The sequence below is a fragment of the Poecile atricapillus genome, chromosome W (assembly GCF_030490865.1).
Source record: "Poecile atricapillus isolate bPoeAtr1 chromosome W, bPoeAtr1.hap1, whole genome shotgun sequence".
In the NCBI taxonomy this organism is placed as follows: Eukaryota; Metazoa; Chordata; class Aves; order Passeriformes; family Paridae; genus Poecile; species Poecile atricapillus.
The window spans coordinates 6194004-6217599 of NC_081288.1; the positions used below are offsets into that span (position 1 = coordinate 6194004).

The 23596-nt window shown below is 40.3% G+C and overlaps 1 protein-coding gene across 8 annotated transcripts in view; it reads left to right on the forward strand.

Moving 5' to 3' along the window:
- Window positions 1-23596, forward strand: part of LOC131591448 (CUGBP Elav-like family member 2) — a 370880-nt gene that overhangs the window by 299671 nt on the left and 47613 nt on the right. For all 8 annotated transcript variants that reach the window (XM_058862167.1, XM_058862165.1, XM_058862164.1 and 5 more), the window contains 3 exons: window positions 7117-7251; window positions 17664-17743; window positions 22583-22741. In XM_058862167.1, the coding sequence (XP_058718150.1) occupies window positions 7117-7251; window positions 17664-17743; window positions 22583-22741 (374 nt within the window). The remainder of the gene's footprint in view (window positions 1-7116; window positions 7252-17663; window positions 17744-22582; window positions 22742-23596) is intronic.

A 23596-nucleotide genomic window follows, 5' to 3' on the forward strand; every position in this document is an offset into this window, starting at 1 on the left:
CAAGGCACCTGGATGGGCAGAAGGACTGAACTTTTCAGGCCCCACTGCAGTCAAGGAGAACACTGTTGTTGGAATCCAAACTCCAGTCCCTAGTATTTAGTGCTAGCAGTGGGCACAATTATCCCTTAGGCACAGGAATGCTGGCCTGAGCTCTCTCAACTAAGTATGGCCTCCATGGGTTCTTCTTTCAAAGACAAATTGCACCTCAATTTCCTTGGCAAATTAGAAAAATAAGAGTCAATGGGTCAGAATTGACTCGCAGTGAGTTACTTGTTCATTGCCTGAAGTGTTTCTGAAGGAGATTGAACATATTGGAAAAAACACTGTGGGGAATTGTGCAAATTCTGTCTCTCTGCAAGTAGCGCCTGCTTGGAAAGCAGGGTAGGTTGGCTCCTGGCTGCTGCTGTTAGTCTGGGGTTATCTGCATGAAACTCCTGTCTGCACTGTGGGATTACTCTCTTATTTTCTGGCATCTATTCAAAGCATAAAAAATCACAAGGGATTGGGTTTTTTCACTTTTCTTTTTTTCTTTTCCTTGCCTTTCTTTATATTTTTTTGGGAAAAACAAATTGTCACTTTTGGGGTTCCAACTGTCAAATTAAACACCTTTTTAAATTTAGACTCCTGAAGGGTGTGGGAACTTTTGATAGGCATGTTCAAGGGGTGGTGAACTTTTTTTTTTTTTTTTTTTAAATCGACTGGAAAAATAGGAGACAAACTAATACCACAATGATGGTAATAATGGTACAGCCCCTCAGAAAGGCAGGAATGGGGTTCATGGAGTGGGTGACAGTTTGTGAGCAGCGTGGAGACCAAGAAAGGGAAAAAACAGCAGCGTGGGGGATGTGGAGGTTTGTTTGGCACATGTTTCCTGTATGCTCCAGGCTATCCATCTGAGGAGGTATATTATCCATGCCAACAGCAAACTGTAAACTGTAACTCTTCAAGCAGATTGGCAAGTTCAAAGGGGAAAAGAAAAAAGACATGCCAAGGCATCTTGGTTTTCATGATCCGTGGTGATTGAGCTTTTGAGGAATACTCAAATCTCTTTGATTTCTGAGTCATGGGATGATACCAGTGAATTTTATGGGTAGAGTGGTGTTTCTCAGTTTGCAAACAGGTTAAAGAAATTTTCTTGGTCAAAATTTTGTTGTGAAAATATGTGTAGGACAAGTTGAATACTGTACAATTCTTCTGAGCTTGTACATGTTTGTGAAGGATTGATAGACCTGTTCAAGTTCCATCAGGAGGAAGGAGAGGTACTCTCAATCAACTCACAGAAGTTTTCAAAGAACGATATTTGCTGTGTGATTAAATGCCTGCCCTCCATATTGAATCCCTTGTGAAAAAGCTTTGAATGAGCATCCAAGCCAGAGTCTACCAGGATGAAATGCTCCTTCTTTTCCATCACTGTTCCTGCTCTTAGATGTCTGCATCACCTGAGGAATCTTGTCCCTTGACACCAGAGGCCAAGCTCACCCCATGGAAACTGGGAGATGGGTATGGAAAGGACACCTCCAGCACACCTGGAACAGGTTGCTCAGAGCATCTCCTGGCCATGAACATTTCCAGGGCTGGGGCATCCACAGCTCCTCTGGGAAGTCTGTTCCAATGGTTCCTTCCCTGCCTGCAATGTGTCTAAGTCATTTCTCTGGTCATGCAGATGAAGCAAATCTTTATCTCTTCCACCAAGCTTTTAGCACCTAGAATTGATGGGGCAAGAGTTGCCCTCAGATTTAATTAATTTGTCTACCCAAGGGGATTCTGAAAAGTTCTGTTGAAAAACATAACATCTCTTGAAGATTTTCAGATCATGAATTTTGTGGTGTGTCCTGGTCTGATCACCTTTCTGCAGGCTGTTTTAACCTGTCTAGAAAGTTTTGGTTAAGGATTTTCTGGCAAAAAAGCATGATTTTAACTTTGATGGCTCCACCATTACTAGATTCATCACTCACAGTATTTATCCTTTTAAGGACATTTTCCCTTTTTCAGGCAAAGGGGGTTCCTCCAGTCTAATGCTGAAAAACTTAAACACACCTGCTTGACTCTAAGTTGTCTCTGGCAATTAACATCCCACAATTTGCAAATGCTTGAATGTCTTGGATCTGCATTTGAACACAGTCAGTATTTTCAGGCACATATCCTGCAGACAGTATGTTCTTAAATGGATCAATCATCACTGCTCAGGGAAAAAGACAAAATTCTCTATTTAAAAAAATTAAAGTAGGGAGGAGGGTAGCTGAGTAATCTTACAATTTATTTTCATTGATTTTATTAGTGGAGAATTAAAAAAATTAATTTTGAAATTCTAAGTAGCACAACTTTTCTGATTTGGAGGTAGTAATTAGATGCCATATGTTAGCACTAACACATAGAAAACTTGATAATTAATGCAGGCAGCTCTGGATTCAGGTGTGACTTTGACAGATTGTATGCAAGGGGTTTTCACAGGCTTACAGCTAGGGATAAAAAGTCTGATTTCACCTCTTCCCTTCTATGTGGGAGTAAAAAATCAAAACAAAAAAAACCCTCCACACCATTTATACAAAATTAACTATTTATCTATTTGCTCAAAAGAGAAAGCATCTTCTGGGAAGAGAATGCACTCTTTCTGACTGGACTCAGAAATGTACAATAAAGGGTTATAATTTTGATCTTTCAGAATTTTGGGGGTTTAGAAGAATGGAAAGAAAAGCTATGTTGAATCTTCAGGGAGATTTCCCACAATTATTACAGGGTTTAATTCTTTTGTAGCATTCAGAAAATAATCTCTACTCCTTTATCCTCCTGGGTTAGTGCAAGCAATCTAATACAGCCTGCAAGAAATGCTCATTACTGAAGCAAATAGAGTAAAGCTAAAAAATTAGACCCTTCAGGATGTTATTCTGCACATTGGATGTAGTGCTGTCAGAAGACAGGAGGCTCAGTTTGAAAAGTTCCCCCCCAGCAGAGAAAGACTGCATCTCAGATAACCTTTGATGGCTAAGGCAGAGTTGGGGGTTCAAACACGATGCCCAGGCATGCATGCTGGTGATGGCAATGCTGGCCTTCACAGGGTTACAAGAGCAACTCACCTCATTTTAAAACAGATATCTGTAACTCTCCATGCAGTGTTCCTGCATTCTGGCAAATCCCACCCCAAATCAAGCAGGCTCAGCACTGGAGGTGTCACTCGAGCTGCCCTGGCAGCACAGCCAACCTGTGTTTGTAATGTGTTGGGATGGATTAAAGGTGAATCCTATAATGTGTTAATCAAGAAACTGTGAGGTTTCACACTTTCCTTCCTATAAATAGAACTTCAGGCCTTGTTTACTGTGACCTTCTGGCTACTTCTGCTCCATCAAGGAGGGGCACTCAGCCCCCCCATCCTAAGTGCGGCTTCCAAACAGGTGCCTCTACTTCATTCCCTTAGAGTAGTGTAAAATAGTCGGAAAATTCAACTAAGCCCATGAACAAGGTTCAGAAATAATGATGTCAAACACATGCTAAAAAAGTTTTGATTTTCCTGGATTTTGAATTGTTGAAACCTCCCCCAAGGGTGGGAGAGAGAGTTATCAAGCAGCAGTGAAATGCTTTTGAGATACGTGCGCACAGGTGATGGCCCTTACACACTGTTTGTTATCCTTCCCCCAGCCTTCTTTGCCTGCTCTCATTGCCCAAAGCACTTGCAGCTCCCAAGCTTTGTCCAGTCCCACAGAGCTCATTTATTCCTCCTGTCCCTGCAGCTGGAGCTCAGGACATATAGATGTTATCATGATTCCCAGGATCTGAGACTTGGCTGGAAGGTAACAGCATCTGTCAATCTACTCAGTCAATGTAAAAAAATCTGTAATCTACTGTCAGTAGCAGGGGAGAAACTCCCATAACAAAGGCCATCCCACCTGGCTGGGAGAGGTGAGATCTGTCACTTTTTGAAGGAGCCAGTCTCAGCTGAGCTGAGACCAAACCTGTAGGTCACTGAAGTTAGGCCAGATGGGTTTAGGCTGCCATCCTTTCTCTAAGCAGCAGCACCCATCCCAACCTCAGTGCTTTGCTGGGTCATGTGTGTTTAATGCTAGGCTCCTCATTTTACAGCCCATGGGAGAAATCCAGCACACGCAGGAAAATCTGCAGGCTTGGCAGATCCAGAGGGAAGTTTGCTAACCTCTAAATATGTTTGACCCACACTTCTTGCACTCTGTTGTCTGATTCTCAAACCTTGCCTGTGTGGCTGGTAAGAATTCATTTTAGAAAGAAAGAAGTGGCTGGCCAAAAATGCAGAAATAACTCCTGAAAATCAGTCTTATCGAGGTGGAAAAGTATTCCTTTCTCTGTGTGGGAATATATTGTTAAAAACTCTTTCAGCCTAATAATATCAGATGTTCTATCAGATGGAGTGAAAACATGTCATTTTGATCTTGACAATTGTCACTTTAAATGTTTTTTATGCTGGGCCCCTAGCCAGAAAGAGAATACCAATTTTCTTAAGCTTCAACACTGATCAGCACTGACTAATGGCGCTGAATGCAGAGCACATCATCATATCAATATGTTTTCTGTACTCTGAGCATTCTTCATGAAATCTGCATTTTTTAGATGTACAGTACACAGGAGCTGGATGTTTAATTTACTATAAAATCACCCTCAAGCTGCAAACCTGCAAATCATGTTAGTTAAATGGCATATTTATAGGTTTACTCTCAAAACCGAAGGAGGCCGATGGGGAGTTTGTCGCCTGCTACTCTTTGGAAAATTAAAACAAAGCCTTCTGTTCACATCTCATTTCTTTTGAGTCTCCATGTGAATCTTTTTGGTTTGAGACTTTGTCCTGGCACCAAAGCAGGATCCAAGGAACCTCCTCTGGGATGCTATGGCAGGCATTTGTCCAACTCAGCAAGTAGCTCTTTTTAAAGGAGGGTTGGACTTAGTCTACCCCTAGTCTACCTAGTCTAGACCTGCACACACTTTCAAGCCTAAGATCAACCCAAATTTAAACTGGCTGGTGCTAGCTGACACAGAGACAGTAAATAAGAGGTTCATAATACAGAGCAGAAGACAATGCTTGGAAATGTTCTTGGCACCAAGGCTTCACCCAGCCTGACCTGAGTCTGTGGTGTGGAGAAATCCAGACCTGCACTATGGCCATAGTCTGTAGCTGTTGTCAAGAGGACAGGCTGGCCAGGGGACTTCCTCAAAAAGGTTGCTCATGGCAATATAGGAATTGTCTGCAGCCAGGTTACAGGCATCCTTTCACCAGCAGAAGTGGCTGCCTGCACTCCTCTTGTAGCTGTGAGCCAGGCAATTCAGCTTTTCCACCCTTAAAATAATAATTAGCAGCATCAAGGTCAGCTATATATTATGAATCAGATGTAAAGTTTCATAATAAGACATATATATATATATATTTATGTATACATAAATATCTCAACTTGCAGGTCTTATTTGCAATCACGCATATTCAGCTCCTGATCTGTATATAACTGTCTCATCCCATGCATTCATCATTTCTTAACCCTTTCTGGAGGGTTCACCTGCCTGTGGAACCTCAATATAAAGTGTGAATGAAAATGTTCAGTCTTGAGGAATCTCTGCTGAAGAAAACATCTTCCCCTGGGTGTTAAATTCACACCAATTTTCTTGCAAGCTTGTAGAGTGAGAAGTTGGAATTGCAGGGGCTGGCCACTGTTTTGGGTTCTGAAAAATGCATGGGTTTGGTGCTTGCTTGTATAAAAGCTACAAATACTTTTTAAAGTCAGCGATTTAAGGAGAAAATTACTTCAAACGCTTCTTGTGATCAATAAACATGAACCTCGTCTTGTTATTCTTGAAATTATTAAATGCACTGAAAGTGTTGAAGTATAACACAAATAAAATCCTAGAAAAAATGGACACAGTTCCTTCTTCTTCAGCTGCAATTTTTTCCATGTGACAAACTTGTTCTAATACAGGAGACAGAGTTAGAGAGCAAGGGAGGATTCATTTTATTTTTTTTTGTAAGCCCAGAAATGAAAATACTTCATTACAAAAATAATTTGCACAATAATAGAAATAAGTAAGTGCAGTGCAGACTCTCTGGAGAAAAGCTTTCCTTCCCTCTTTGCTTCCCCACAAACCCTGACAGTCTGCTCATTAACAGGGAATTGGATTTACATGCCATTTCCAGAGAAGAAGAAAGCACTGGTGTATGTACTGTATAATAAGCACTTAGATTTTTGGTTTAATATAGATGGGTGGGTGCGTTAACATTTTTAAGTTTTTCCAGAGTGCATTAAGTTTTGATGACCTCTTTCATTTTTGACAAGAGTCCCGAGCTTTGAGTTTGATTAATAGGACTGTGTGCATCCTGCTGCAGCAGTCCAGCTTGTGTTGGTGACAGTGCAAGCAGGAAATATTCTACCAATAATTCAGGTAAAGCACATTTTTCATGGGTTTTTTTTTTTTTTGCAAACTCAGCATCATTACGCATCAAAGGGCGTTCAAGTGATGTCCTGAAATGTGTCTTGTGTCTTCCTGAAGGGAAAGAGGGCTGTGGCACTAAAAAAAAAAAAAAAAAAAAAAACCAGAAGAAAAATTTAATGCATTCTTTCTCCAGAGCAGTCATTGCATATCTGCCTTTTCAGTGCCATGCATTAAGTTGGCTGAAATTGAAAGCTCAGACAGGAGCTGCTCTCAAAACATTTCTCAGGAATATTTTTCATTAGCTTGTATCATTACGTGCAGAATCTCTTCTTCACCCTCACCCCATCATGATGTCTTTCACACACGAGGGGGTTGAGGGAATTTATCTGAATTAGAATCTATGCAAAAGATATCTTTAAAAGCATCTCTACCAGAGGATACTTTCCTTTTAGAAGCTGTGAAGGGGAGGTGTATGCAGAGTGACTAAGACAGCCAATTAATGTTATATAAACAGCAAGCACCACTAGAAAAAGGAGAGAGAGAAAAAAAAGTAGATATTTAGGGTGGGGGAGAAAGGGGGGAAGGGAGGTTGTAAGTATAAAGTGTTTGCCTTAGGACTTGTCTTCAGTTACAGAGCCAGACTCACATGACTGGAGCTTGGTTTGATGTGGTAATGAAGCATTGATCACAGGAAAAAGATGAAATGGCCTTTGCTCATTCATTATTTTTATCTTCTAGCTGTGGAAGACAGAAAATTGTTCATAGGAATGGTTTCGAAGAAGTGTAATGAGAATGATATCAGGGTGATGTTTTCTCCGTTCGGCCAGATAGAAGAATGCCGAATCCTTCGGGGACCAGATGGGCTGAGCCGAGGTGAGTGTGCAGTCTGTAAAGTCTCTTTCCTTAAGTGCTAATTGGGAGCTTTATGTCACAGCCAAGGTAGGCAGAGCTTCTGTCTGCAGCGAGAGGTTATGCTGTAATACGTCCCACGTGATGAAGGCATCCACATGAACTTTTCACAGTGACTGAAATTATCACCTTTTATTTCCAGTGTCAGAAAGGTCTTGGTGCCTTGTGTTATCACCCTGTTTGTCAGCTGGAAAGGTTCCTTTGCACCCTGAGAAAACACCCTCAGTTTTCTGCTCTCACAAAATCAAAGTTGCTCCCCTGACCCCATTTCTGCTTTGTAGCACAAGGCCAATAAATAAATAAATAAAAGGACAGGACTGTAAATGGCTGCTTGAAGGCATGAGGGGTGATGGGAACTGGCCCTCGTAGGAATCTCCTCCATTCCTGTGTTTTCTTTAACTGTATGCAAAACATAGGTCTGCTGTAACTGAGAAACAAAGAGGTTACCTGAGAGCTTTGCCTGGACTAAAGTTTGTAAAAAGAGTTTTAAATCTTGTGCCTCTACCACATCCCAAAATCCAGGGCAGAGGTGTTAAGCATCATCATCAAGAGTAGTCAAGTGGCCAACCTGAACTTGGAAATAAAATACTGCACAGATTTCAATAGCCAGTGATCCCTTATGAGTGCAAAAGTAGCTTTTAGGGAAAGGCCTTCTGAAAAGCAGTTGAAAACAAAAATAAATGTATATTGATGACACAGACTGCATATTAATTCCATGGTATATGGACCTGAATTTATTCTCAGAGCATGAACCTTCTCAAAACATCAGTGCCAGGGCTTGGTGAGTGGAAAAGGAAATAGGGATAGTCGCATCTCTCAGTGCAGGATTATGCTGTTATACCTGCCACAGCCATTTAATGGCACAGGGAGTAAAATAATTTTAATTGTGGAGCTGTGAAAAACATCACATCTATACGAGAAACAAATACATAGAAAGTACACAGTTTATGCATTTTATTACATTTTCGAAAGGCACAGAAAAAGGTAATAGCACCCACTTTGCATAGATGTGGGTATAGATTTGGATTTTCTTTTCTTTACTCTTGGATCTACTTGTTTCTTGTAGGCAATAGCATCCACAGAATTTTGTGCAACAATTCGTGCATGGGATTTTTTGTTTTGTGGGTGGTCCAGTTTCTATAAAACACCTATAAATTTCAGCAAAGGACGTGCAGGTATTCCTATATATCATGGCACTGCTTGAAAGCACGTACTACTTCTGAACAATAAGGACTTTTTGAAAAGACACTCTGACAATAAATAGGGAGCCCCCAGAAAATTATGCCCTTAGATTTATGCTTTGTGATCCCCAAATTTTTGGGGCTGGGGATGCAGCACTCCCTTCAGGCAATGAGAGCTTCATGATGATGGCTTTTGCCTTGGGGAAGATTAGGGCACAGGTCTAAAGTTGGCTCCTTCAGCTCAGTAAGGAATGTTTACTGATAGAGTCGAGTGCTGCTATTATCTTTCTAGACCCAACACTGAGGCAAAATAAGTATTTCTGATTTTCACTGATTTCATTGTGTGAGCAGCACAAGGAAGGGATGATGGAAGACACAAGTGGGAAAGGAGCTAATTAACTGCTGAAATAACAAGATCTGCACATCAGATGTTTTGAGCCCCAAAAAAAGATTTAATTGACTTGTCAGCATCACCCAACAAAGAAATGGATCCTTCCTGGCATCCATAAAAATCCCCCTGCACATTTGCTTTAATTCAACAGACTGGGTATAGTAGGAGCATAGAAAAGCTAATTATGAAATCCAACAGAGTAAGTGAGATCGGTGGGGTAGTTTTGTTCTGCTGCGAACAGCAATCTCATGACAATCAGGAGCTGAGATTCCCAAGCCACATCTCCAGTGTATCAGGCAGGGCAGTGTTGTGTCACAGCTGGCCAGCACAGCTGTAGAGTTAATGTGCTGTTTTCTCCTGCTGGAGACTGAAGATCTCAGTCCAGGTAGGTCACACACCAGTAACCACAGCAGAGCTGCATCCTCTGTGCCACTCGGGTTCATTTCGGTCACAATCACGACTGATATTCTATCATGCCCTCATGCCTCATGCCTTGTTAAACTCGAATTGCTTTCTACACACCCATGTTCACACTTCAAAATGGGTTCAGCTGCGCCAACCAGGTTTTCAGGCAGATTTTTATCAGCTTCACAAAACCACCACTCCATGAGAGAAGGCAAAGTGTTGGGAAAATGGTTGGTATTGCAGTTGAAATGAAAAGTGCTGAGGGACATCTGCAGAGGAGGGAGCTTGACTGAAAAAGCACAAGGTGAAAAACTGTTTCTGGAGGGAGAATTTATACTGCTAAATCTTTGTAAAGGGTTCCAATCCTTAATCAGTTTTAATTCATGTTACCATTTCCAAGATGTTAATTCCCTTTGCCACAAACATTATTTGTTTTCTCAGTACCCGTCCAGATGTGCTTCCCTCCTAGACACAGAGGGGTGAATGAAAAATAGTCAGTGTCTGAGGAAAACACTGACCATTCCAGAGCCTTCGGGAGCTCAGTGCAGTACTCACAGCAGTGAGATGGAAATGTGGTCCAGTAAATTCTGTTTGGTATCCCTTTTCAATTGCATAACAAGTACCCCTCATGGTATCTCAGATGAAAAAAGCTTGAACAGTATCTTCCTTGGTATTTATGCCAGCTTTCGAGCTTTCTTAAAGGGTTCAGGCAAATAATCTGTATTACCAGCAGATAGTTGCAAGGAATAGCTCCAGGTTACACTGCTCAGTAGAACAGTTTTGGTTTGGACTGCGTTTGGGTTTGGGTTTTTTTACTTAGTAAAGACTAAAAAGGTTTCAGTTGACTTTTATTTTAGGCCATGTCTATACTACATCAGCAACTTTACCACTGGGAGGGTAATAGTCTGCTGTGAACTCATAGCAGGATTTAGGGTTGTATTGTACCACATGGGCTCCAGTAGCAAGGAGGAATCTCCTCCTGTGGCATCAAGGGAAAAAGTAACACTTTGTGATGAGTGTGATATAAGTGCTGAGATAAAGGGAGAGGGGGAGAGAGATGGAACTCGCTGTTTCTATTGCAGTTCCTAACTAAGAGTTGACAGAACTTTAGTAAAGTCACACCCATTGCTGTCACCACTGGTAATGGACCATCACCTCTTCCACTCCAAATTCCTATTGTCAGTTGTTTGAAACTCAGCTCTAAAATGAGACTAAAGTAATGATACAGAGCTCCAGTGGTGGAGCAGTGTATTTTAAGGAAATTGAGATTTTTTTTTTTTTTTTAAACTTGAGTCATGTTTTCCCCCATTGTTACTCACTCCTGCATCTAAGAAACAACCATTGTTTATACCTGTAACTTGGTGTATTTCGATCAGCGGCAAGAACAGGCAGCAGCCAAAAGGCATCGCCTTCCAAAGGCTCTGGGATAGTCCCTGTGAAATTAGCTGGCTGGCAGTGAGTAATTCCTAACTGTGAAAGGTATTAAAAAATAAAAATACTCTGTTGGCTGTAGAGATAAAGAATCCAGGGACCCAGCAGCCACAGAGGCTGGCCGCCTCTTGAGCAGGGTACATGGGACTATCTAAAGAAGCTTGCCACTGCCTGTACGATATTCATTATTCAGAGAGAAGGATTCTGCCTGCAGGGTTGTTTAATCCATCACTTTTTCTGAAGACCTAAGTATGCTTTACAAAAATTCATGATTGTGATATCATGTGCTAAGCTTCATTATCATCAAAAAAGTAGAAGTGAACTGCCTCAGATGATTAAGATTTTAAATCACTTATTGTAAACGGCTTAAGGAAACTTTCAGACCTCCTGACTCCCAGCACTATGTAATGTCTCCATGACCACAGATGCCAACACAGCCAGCCAGGCAATAATAGCTGGAGTGTGTAAAAATAGCCAGAAATACCCAAATTTGATTTGCAGCTGTGTAGCTGTGCCACTGATGTGCTGTATTGACCATTGGTGAGTTGGTTGCTCATCATCTCTGTTATCCTGTTGATTAAAATAAGGGTAGCAATGCTCCTCTGCCTTTGTTAAATGCTTTTTTTAGATCAGTGGATCAATATCCCTGTATCACTCTAGGAATTATTACCATCCATAATGATGATAAAAAAAATCCTCTTATCCTTATCACAGGAGCACCACATAGCAAATTATTCTGCTGTATTGCTAAGTGCAGATTTATATGTCAGATACCAGAAAGAAGTCAACTGGGTTAATAGCATGCACTGAAAAAACCTGCTAATAACATGTAGAGAGAGTTGGATATCCCATGAAAACTGTGCAAAAGCTCAAAATGCATTTTTCTACATCTTCTAGGCTCCTAATTGTATGTTTTTTTAACAAAACATCACCAGGCACATGGGACAAGTGAACATTTCTGCAGATATTGATTACAACAATTGTTTTTTCCATTCTTTCTTTGCTTTAAGAGCAGGTTAGAAATGGAATAGCGAGTTACACCATGGTGAGGCAATTTAATTTCTTGATAATCCATTCAGAACGTTCAGATTCAAGGGTTTTCTTGATGAATTAGTAAAAGAAAATTAATATTTGCATCACAATTAATTGCAGGGAAGGATAGGAGGATAGGTGAGGAGACTTTTATGCTGGGGTTTTCTTTCTTCTGGATATTTACTGCTCCTTTCTGAGCTAAAATGACACAAAGTGCCAGCTGTGGGAACACCCTAGATTAGGGATCACCTTCTGAATTGTGTATCAGTCAGTGGTGGGAAGCAAGGAGAGTGGAAGCACTGTGTTTACAATAGCTCTTCAGAAGCACTTCTGTGCCTTATTCTTTTTGCTGCAATATGGTAACATGTTCATTTTTTCCAATCATTATGGCACATTTAATTTTGTTTTCCTTTGCTGAAACTCTTTTGCAGCTGGGAGGGAAGAAACACATCCAACTGACCAATGTCTCTGCTGGCCTTTGGCCAGTAACTACATCTCAGATTTCCATTACTGCAATTTTGCAGCAATACCTCCCAAGAGGCAATCCTGAAATGAAATAATTTGCAAGAGGCTTTATTCCAACAAGAGGATCATCGAGGCACAGTTAGAGAATATGGTCTTTGGTACCCATTTAATTCTGGGTTTGTGTAAATTCCACTTACTGAAGTCTGTACTTTGCAGGGTGGGTAATTGAATGTCCAATTAGAAATGCTTCAAGGGAACCATGAACTTCAGGGAATTCAAAATGTACAACTGTCATCCAGTCAATAGACAAGTCAGCAGAGCTGAAGAGCTGAGACATGGTTACAGGATGTGCCTTTTGTTACCTTTATGTGCCTGATATGCATAAACTGAAGAGCTTCGCTGTGGATTTTTCAAATTATTTTCTTTAGACTGGATTGTTGCACTTGGTCTCAGACCTGTCATTGTGTGTGTTAGATAATACTTAACAACCAAATATCACTACAGGAAACAATTTGATGTACAATTTAGTTTGTAGATGAAATGTATTTTAGCCAACAAGACAGATTTTTGTGTGATGTCTTCATTAGAAGGCTGTTTTCCAGGATGTTCCTTCCTTCAGACTGGGCTGTATTAGCACAGGAAAGAAAAAGGAAAAGTCTACTTTGCAATCTCAGCTAGAAACATTTTAACCCAACTAGAGCTTATTTTTATCACACTTCAATTTCCATAGCTTTTTATTCAAGCCTTATCTTTTCTTTAAATAGAAGCTTTCATCTCAGAGGATCCCAACTACTCCTTGCAAGAGTATTTGGCAGCTTTTCACTTTTGTTTCTTCACAGAAATTGAAGAAAAACTTGTTTACAGTGTTCTGGGAAGCTGTGGTGCAACCATTACATTACCAGCTGTGCAGCCACCACTCACAGCACTGCAGTTGCTTGGGTGACTTTGAAAATCCCTGAAGTCTTCTTCTATGTCAAAACCATGTTTTCAGACTTCCAAACAATGTCTCTGCATTTTGCATCTCCCTTTGGCTTCACTTGCATACCTCTGTTGGACCATGCCAGTTTCATGAGGGAGGTTTCTTGCGTAGGTATGAACCTTTCCTGAGGCTTCCATACATAAAAATGTTCTACTTCACTTGTAGCTCGTGGGTGTTGATGTTGTGTTAGGCTGTGCAAGAACTGCTGACTGAATGTTTCTCAACAGTCTAGAAAAGCCTGAGATGAGAAGAATCACATGAAGCAGGAGCTGAAATGGGGCAGAGCTAAGCTTTTTTAAATATTTCAAGTATTCAGTCACTCAAGCAGCAAGCCCTAGGTTTGGGATGGCCAGGGTTAAGGAGGTGTCCTATCAAATTCCACAGATTTTTCAAAAATCTCTTTGAGTTTGTAGTGGGAGAGGGGTAAGGGGCAACCCTGTGAGTTTAGATGTTCTCTCAGCCAATGTGGCAGATGTGATAATGTGCTCCAAAATTTCTCCCATGCCAGTGCTGGGTACCTTACTCCAGTTCTGCCTGCAGAAGGAAATTACTTCCAGCAGCTTTTCCCCAGTCACTCATTTATCTGCTGTAGAGGGTAAGAAGGCAGCCTTGGAGAAGCAGCTAAAATTCTTAGATCTTCTTTCTCCCTCCTTCTTTCTTTCTGTCATTGATCCCTGACATTTTGAAACCAGAGCTGATAAATAAGTGTGAGTTGTCTTGCAGGTTGGCTGTTCATACAAAACAATCTATTTTTTGGTGTAGCTAGGTTGCTGGTTATATAAAATGAAGTTATTTCAAGGTATTAGCTATAGAAATATCCCCCTCTCCATATTTTCCCTCCCAGAAAAGTACACAGCTCCAGTAAGAAGGGAATAATTGAATATCAGGACTTGGTGGGGTAGAACAGAAATAGTTTGCTTGTAGCTATGGGTGTGGAGGACCTCGGTCTGTGGCACGCCAATCAATGCCATGTTTCATAGGATGAGGTAAGAGGCCACAAAAATCTTTCTTGTTTCCTTGCACTGCGATGCATGAAATCTGATTAGTCCTGTCCTCTTATAATTGTGATTTACGGTCCTAAAGCTGGTGGTGCATTCCCAAAAGACCACCTGCATTCGTGTGATACAGGGAGTGAGAGTGTGCTGGAAAGGGTTTCCCCAACCCTTCAGAAACATAAAGAATTGAAATCCAGTGTCCTTGGACAGCAACTTCTGATTAAATTCTAGGTGCCCAACTAAACCATCCTCCTCGAGTGCATATGTGTCCCATAGACAAAAAACAAGGTCCTGCCATTGAGCATGGCAGTAAATGCCAGCATTTCAGAATAATGGCTTTTCTGAACATCTAAATTATAAATGCAAAGTGATTGAGTTAAACAGACCAAATCCTATGACATAGGCTTAGCTCCCCTCTGGCATGGCAGTCTGGTCATGAAGGAAAGGACTCCATAGTTCACACATAATCAAATATATAGGATCCCATATTCCACACATAATAAAATATATGTGAACGCATAATAAATATACAAATGTTGTGTGTGAGTGGCCAGGTTTGGTAGCTGAAAAAATAACCCTTGAATGTGAATACACATGGCAATATCTGGAAGGATGGTTGAATTAGCAAATGTTTAATTGGGGCACTTAATGGCAGCCTCTTAAAGTCTGGGATTTCAAATAATTTAGAAATAATGTTTTCTACTGATTTTTTGCCATGTTATTGAGGTAAATTGGGAATTTACTGGGGGAATGGCCACTGTCCATCGGTGGGAAATGGCCTGCTGAATGGAGATAACAAGGGGACTTAACCTTGTAGCCTCTGGCTGGCAAACCCTAATTAAAATGCAGCCCCATCCTCTCTGTGGAATGCTGCTTCCAAATGCTCATATTCAAGCTGCATAACCTCATTCATCAGGCATTCCCCTTGCCCAAAGAACAAGTTTCTTTCAAATTGGTACAGAGATTTGCTACAAAGGTCTTTTTGCTCCAGGACAAAGGCAACGAGACCCATGCAAATGGTTTTGGGCTGAGGAGTGAGGAGGAAGGCTTTGCGGTGGTGTTGGGTGCTGGAAGTACCCAACAGCTGAGCCCTGTGGTTAAAAAGAGAGAAAGCTTAAGGGAGGGAAGGGGGAGTCTGCTTTATCTTGAGAGCAATGTAGCCGTATTTCTCTGCTGATTCACATTTCTTTTGAGACCTGCTAATTGCAACATCTCTCAGTAAGTTACTTACAACAGAACTGCTGGGGAGAAATTGTGATAAATGCATAAACTGTGTCTTACTGATTTTTGTTGACATTTTACATGCTTCTCATGCATTTGAAACCTCCATTCAGTAATTGTCACTATAGTACACACTCCTGGATAGTGAGAGCCAAAGAAGTGAATGAAGCAGTTTCTTGACCATTATCAACAATATTATTCAAGGCTCTGTATGGGGTTCCTTGCCTGCCCTCCAGTGTATCTCTACTTTTGCTTATCCCCCACTGAATTTGCAAGACAAGAAAAGAATAATTCTAATCACAGAAATGGTAATAAGAGAGATTACTTTGAGATTGATGGTAAATTTGGGCCTCTTTAATTTTAGTGCAGCAATATGGAATCTAGGAGAAGGACTGTAGATTATTTACAGTTCTACTGTACATTTTGTCTAGATTTCTGTACAGAAAGCTGGTTTGTTATATTGTATTCTTTGACAGAAATTTGTTGCTGAACAAGACTAGTACAGCATTATGTAGTGTGGCTAAACAGTAGTCAGACATCATCAGCTGTTTCGTTACCTAAGAAATACAGAGAGTCACAACATTGTGGTGAAGTTTGGGTAAAAGAATTCTGATTTCTGATTTTATGATGCTCATCTATCAGCCAGAGTTGCATAAGCCAGCTTAGGTTCTCTTGAGTCAAGGGCCTTTACATTAAAGAGAAAAAAAATACCGCATGATGCAAAAATGCATTGACTTTATTTTCATGACTAGATGTAGTGCTTTTGGGTAATGATCAGGCATTGCTTTCTCTTACTGTTGTTTGATTAAAATGTGAATACAGTCTTGACTTGATAATCTTACCAGGTATACACAGAGCTCAAAAGAAAAGGTATTCTGTGCCTCAAATTGATTTGCATAAACCAAACAATCTGTTGCTTGCTGGATTGCAAAATGGTTTATTTTGCCCATTGGCCACAGGGGCAACAATATTGTATTTTTGATGCCAGAATGTAGCTTTCATGCATTAGCTCTAAAATGACAATATGCTTTAGCCTCTCAGTGCTTAGATCTGCTTCATTTGGAAATCTTTTAAGTAGTAATAATAATAATGTTTTGAGGAAATTGAGTGGAACACTAAATTATTCTCTGAAACCTAAGTTCAAACTGTGCAAGGCTAAGGGAGCTGAAAATCAATGCACTTTTAAAGTCATTAGAGATCACAAGTGAAATAAGTCTGTGTTGCTTTAGCTAAGCTTTTAGTGTGCCGTGGTATTATTACAAAATCAGCCTGAATCTGCATTAATTTCACAGTCTTTTTCTTTAAGATGCCCAAGGGTGCATGAAGAATAAAATGTAAATCTCAGGAGGCAATGTTTTTATTAGCCAAAAGGGCAGTGAGTCATGCACTGAAAACGTTGACCTGCACCATGCCCAGTGTAGGTATGGCTGACAATAGTAAAAGGGTAGAAAAATAGCCCAGGCATTAGCCTACTGGCTTTTCATTATGATTTTAAAGGCTGAAGAAGGGAAAAAAAGAGTGATTTTTTTCAGATATTCATGCACATAGCTTCAGAATTGTTCAAGCTGCAGTATCTTTCACAGATCAAAGAATTATACTTGTACCTAGAACTCAGAGAAACAAATACTATAAGGATTTTTATTTTTAAAATGTTATTTTCTTAAATGTTGAGATTCCACATACATTACTGAATTTTGTCTGAGTCTTTTCACAAATAGTCACAGGATACACATTAGAGTTTTTCTCATTCTTATTTGTATGATCCTTTTGGTGCATCACAGTAATTTGTGATGTTATGGACCCCTTTATTAAACTCTCAGTTCAGCTGTCAGTGATGCCGACATTTATTCACTATCCACAGTTTACCTACACAAAAGCCAGAGCAAGCAATTGTTAATGCATGGTCTGAATAGATTTAACTATGCAATGCAAAGGCTACACAAAAGCCTTATTTATTTCAAACCCTGTGGCTAAAGCACAAAATCAGTAACAAAACAGAAAAATAAAAAGAAAAACAAAGCAAAACAAACAAAAAAATTAAATAAAAACCCTTCTTGTCACCCATCCCCACCTAATTTTTTTTCTTTCATCTATGGTCAGATTAGCAAGTCAGCACTGTCAATAAATAAACTAGAGAAGTTGTTTATTTTTATGTACTACTGAGAACAGTGTCGTCTTGTGGCCGTTCTCGTAGACTGTGTTGGTTTAACAAGCGTCCAACCCTTTTGTCTTGTTGTTTTTTGTCTTTCCTGCTCCCTGTCCCCTTGTTCCCACAGGCTGTGCGTTTGTCACATTTTCTACAAGGGCAATGGCACAGAATGCAATCAAAGCCATGCACCAGTCTCAGACCATGGAGGTACAGTACTGTATCATTTGCCCTTTCTTTGTTTTCTTTGTGCAAATGATTGCGAATGGTAAAGCCATGCTCTCCTGGATCAGATCAGACACATGACAATCACAGATTTCAATTTTTTACCAGCTCACTCTACCTGTCTTTGTGAAGCTTTATTTTTCTCAATCACCTGAAAGAGCACAATAAGGCTGCTGTGTGGTATCCAAACACGGCTCTCAATCCTGTTTTCAGTGGCATTCAGCAGAAAATAAAAAAGCTGTGAATACCACTCCTCAGTTGTATTCAGAATATCTCTGATGAGTAAATTACCTCTATTTTTAACACACATTCCCCCCAAAGAAAAATCTTTGTTTCTTTTAAATAGATTTCTAAGTGTTGTGGTTTGCAGTGCTCTGAGAAAGAGCTCAAGAGATTTAACATGGCCACGCTGAGTTACTAGTGCATGTGTTTTTCTGCACATAGAATCTCTTTTTAAGTTAACATTATTTTGCCTTCTTCACGTAGCTAATAAAACTGCTAACGATGACAGAGCATATCAGAGTTTGGCACTTCCTGCAGAGCACCATCGTGGCTGGCCCCTCACAAGCAACACCCATCATTCCCTTCCAAACTGCCTCTATGGCCTTGTATTTTATCATGACGAGCAACTCGAAACTTTGAACTGGTTCACTTAATGTGACTTTAGCTGTTGGCTAATGATCTGGTCATTGGAGTGGTTATTGAATGCCACAGCTTGTCTGGCAATCTCAAAACTTTTTTCAGTCTGTGATTTTTGTCATGGTCTTTCAGAATTTTGCACAAAAAACCGCACAAGTATGAAATCTTTACTTACTCTGGATCTTCTAGCTTATCATTGGAGAGTGCATGTTATACTGTATTATGTATACTGTATCTTCGTGTAGTGATGATTTTTCTCAGAGGTGGCATTGATGTTATGTGCACTTGTTTCTTTTTTTTTTTTATTTCTTTTTCCACCAGGACCTTTCAATTTTTATTTTTATTTTTCTCTCAGTGATTTTCCTTTGCAATGCTCTAGTCTCCCAAAGCATGCTGGGTGCTAAACAATCATTATTGCGTCATGTCGTTGAGCTGCTTTGTGTAACGAGCCAAGGGGGGAGACCAGGGGTGGGAGGGTGGACAGAGGACAAGGAGGAGGAGAAGATAAAATTCAAGCCAGTGCATGAAAATGTCACTAACTGTTTCCTGTATAGTATACAAGTAATGATATCAGCATTGCAAAGCTATTGTCTTTCCAAACATCACGTTTGAATTTGGTTGAGCTTCTTTTATAATCAATGTGTTTTCTTTTCAGTGCAATGCATTTTTAGACCCTGGGTATACAGTTTTAGTTGAGAATCTGCCAATGAGATAAGAATAAATGAAATTATCTTTACTAGAAAGCTGCTGTTATACAGTCTATGCAGTCTGACAGTATATTGTGAAAAAACTGCCACTTTGAGTCTCTGGAATAATACCTGTAGTAGTTTGTCTGCCGTGCACTGCTCCATTAATTCAGACCTATATGTTTTACTGGGTTTGATTCCAAGTAAAAAGGAAATGTTTATTGGTAATACTGTGTTTTACCTATATTTTCCATGTGTTTTAATGTATTTTTCCATCTAGCAAAATTAATTTTACACAGCTCAACTTCTGAAGACTGTAAAATAAAGACATAACACCTTCCAGTCAAATTCTCCCACTACTCTGTTGTGTGCACCACTCCAAAAGGGGCTGCATTTTGATGGGATATTCCTAATGAGATTCATTCTGTAGAATAGTTACTCTTGGATCAAAATCCTTCTCAACACCTTTAGAGACTTCATCAATGAGATCCCCAAATTGGCAAGGCAATTCCAAATATTTTTCCCTTTGAACATGTGGGTCTTTGCGTCAGTTGAGCTTAGGCTGAATCCCTTCTTGGAAAGAAGCCAAGCACCCTCCCTCTCTGTGGAGGAGGGACTCAACCTGACAACAGAAAAATATGAAGGCAACATCAGCTGTTGGGAAGAAAATGAATGGCATGGAAATATGAAGCCATTGAATGAGGAAGGGAGATGCACCTCATGTGTGTGCTGGAAACTTCCCCTCAAGCTAGAAAATAGAAGTGCTTAAAACAGGAATCACCCTGTAGGCAAATAAAAAAACTTGCTCATTTTTGCCAATACTCTTCTAGTGAAAAGTTAAATTGGGTTGACTAGTGTTACATGTCAAACCTCAGCTTGAAACAGTCATCCTTGGACACTTCGGTTGAATATTCTTTTACAAACAAAAGTGAGCTTAGAGGAAGATGTGTAGTACACAATTGCATTTCAACCAATTACTACAGGTTTTTTTTCCCCTTTTTTATTATTTTCAGATTTTTTAGCATGCATCATTGACCCAGATGAATTTTCAAAGAGGGCTAAAAAAGAACAATGGGGTTATTAAGTCCAGATGAACACATCTCACAGAATAATGCATTCTCTTACTGCTCTTTCCACCTGACTTATCAAACTGGTTAAATCAACTGATTTTTTTAAGTATAATTGCTGCTCTGAAATGTTTGCTCTTCTATTTCTTTTCTATGTAGTTTTTTGTTTGTTTGTTTAAGTCATTCAAATGCAGCACCAGTAGAAGACATTAATTTGTTATCATGGAGTAAATTCAATACAACAATAACAACCCTTTTCTCATATAGAGCCACTTGCTAGATATAATCTCAGTCTTCAGAATCTTTGCTCTCTTGAAAATGATGAAGTGATGAAATACAGAGCAGACAGTGAAAAAATGAATTATAGATTCATAAATTGCAGAGATATTGTTTTTATACAATTTACTGACATTTAAGCATTCATAAATATGTCAGCTGTAGTGTTGAACTGCCGAACTGAAAACTAAAATAATGATAAAATATTTCTTCCTTTGATACTCATTTCTATTTCTTTGGAAATAGACTTGATTCTCCTGTACATCCAGGCAGAAGGCAGTAAGTACCAGTTGTTCTTAGCCCAGTGTTACCAAACCTTGTATAAGATAGAAATAGCTTGCTTTTTTTTATTAGCAAAACCAGAAAAATCTCTCTCACATCCTCTACCCCCTGGCTCCTTTTTCTTTCTTCTTTTTTTTCTAAATGATCTTATTTTTAATATTAGTATAAAAATCACTAGAGAGAGGTAATTGTGTAACAATCTGACTCCTTCATAATCTTTATTTGATTGCTGGAGTGTTATGTATCTCCTTTCTTCCTCACTGAAAGACATTTTTACAATGAAACACACTGGAAAAGAATTGGAGGTGGAACAATAAACCACAAGCGATGGTTTTCTAAGATAATTCTAAAGGAACAGTGTTGATGGGGGATCTTTATATGAGAGATATTATTATTAGTATTATTGCGGTTTATTTCATCATTTCATCTGATGATTGGAAATATTTTTATCACTTGTCCTGGTGTGAGGTTTTTCAGAGAAAAGGTACATGGCTGCTTTTTGTAAGTAATTGAGGACAGGAACTTTTCTGAAGATGTTCACAGTGTTGTGAGAGCAGCCACGGGAAGAGTAGGTGAAGTATAACCCTGCTCTGCATCCCACGCTATACACTTTGGCTAAAGCACTGCTGTGTTTCTTGGACTTGAGTCACTTATCACTCCTGCCATTGTGTTCACATTGAAGTTAGACAAGAAATTAGTATAACAAAGCATGGCAAGGGAAGTTATTCATTGGATGCTATGAAGTTGAAAAGCAGTATGAAATGGATTGACAGTTTCAATGACTCATAAAATGCTTGAATTAATTTGAAGAACTGAATCATTGCAGTATATAGTTTGCTTTCTTGATCTGAAAAAAATTAAGACTTGAAAGGTTAAAATATGAAACATTTCTTAGTAGGGGAAAAAAGAGAGAAATCAACAGAGACATCTTTCATAATCACATCTCATTGTCTCAGTGACTGCCCAGGAATGCCCAATTTGAAGTCCAAGGGAAATTCCAGTTTACCTCAAAAGTCCATTAGGTCTGTGACCTCTAACATCTTCCAAAGGGTCCCTCAGCCATGGGTGAGGAGTAGGCTGCAGACCAGACCTCTAGCTCTTTCTTACAGCTTCCCTATTTCCTAAGACATCTTAGAGCCTTGCCATACCATGTAACAAGAGGCTGATAGAAGCAATAGAAGAAATGGTGGCAATCAGGAATGGGCTGGTATCACCAGAACTAGCCCCTTTTGGTCTGCATCCTGCCCTTTGTTCACATCTCAAGGGTGCTTGATACAAAGCGTGCCTGGGAGCGGACCACAGGTGGGTGAAATGACTGGGGGTCCTTGGTGTGAACAGGGCCAGTGCCTCACTGATGGCAGAAACTGAGGTAAATCTGCTGCTCCCAGACTCTTTAGGGTGCCCACGCCAGCTACTCTGAGTGTGATGGCACAGCCAGACCGCAGTGGCAGGGCGGTGTTGGCTCTGTGGTCCCTGGCAGCACAGAGGTTGGACAGTTCTCCCTTTGGCGCTGCCTCGAAAACAGACTGCAGACAAAGCATCACGTCCATCTCATCAGCTGTGAAGCTTAATTAAAGAGGACTGGTACACTTTGCTGTCTCTGGCAGCAATTTTGATAGCTGGAAGGAAAAGAGAGCCTGAGGAAAGGTGCTTTATAAAAAGAGCTGGGGAATCAATAATTTCTCCATAGCCTCTTTTCCGAAGAACCTGAAAATCTTAGTCCTTGCAGTCCTACATGTGCCAGTCACAAAGAGAGGGTGAATGATCTGGTTGTGCCAGTGCCAGTGGCCCTACAGGACGTGGCTGAGCTCACGAGGTGAGGGTGACCTGGTGTGATTTAACCCTTCTGTCTTTCCTGATCTGTCCAACCACAGGGCTGCTCTTCGCCAATCGTGGTGAAGTTTGCTGACACCCAAAAGGACAAGGAGCAGCGGCGTTTGCAGCAGCAGTTGGCTCAGCAGATGCAACAGCTCAATACTGCCACTTGGGGAAACCTCACAGGTCTTGGAGGACTCACACCACAATATCTAGCTGTAAGTTTATTTCAGAGGCGGTGGCTGTATTGTACTTTATTTATTTCAGGACCATGGTAAATCAGTTCTACTAAACTCCCTGCAGTAAATTGCTACATTGTCTGGGATACACAATGTTTCTTCTTCTGGGTGCAAAACAAATCATAGATTCATAGAAAGTCTTGAGTTGGAAGGAGACTTAAAGAACATTTAGTTCCAACCCCTCCACTGTAAATAAAATTTGATTCCATTAGTATTATTGGGGGTTTTGAATGTTAGAGTATGGTTTTTATAGCTGGAATAAAATTTAACTTCTTCTTTAGGGGAGGACAGATAGAGAGCTGAACACTGTAGGGGCCATATCCATATGGTGAAGCTTCTGAACTAGAAAGTTGTGTTTCAGTCATCAAATTTACACATTTTCATTTGGAAATGGCTTTTGCTTTAATGCATGGTCCTGTCAGTGTTAAACATGCATGGTTCATATCCCCTCTCATACAGAGAGTGAATGTGGCCAGGAAAAGGCATAAATTTAAAATGGCCTTTTCCTTGGTCCATTTGTAAGATGAGAAACATGTGGTAACTGCTGTCCCTGCTGGAAAATCTGAAATCCACAGCCATGTATCTTCGGTTCAGGATGGCCAAGAGAGGCTCCCCTTCATCACAGCTGAGAGGGAGCCTCTGCCTTTTGTGGCTCTGGAGTTGAGAGGTCTGGTTGAGGAACTTTTGGATAACTTGGGGGTTCCTCATGGTTCCAAGTAAGACAAATATAACCTCACAAAGTACAAAGCCAAGTACAGGGTCCTGGCCCTGGATCAGGACAATCCCAAGCACAAGAGCATGGATTAAGAGCAGCCCTGAGGACTTGGAGGTGTT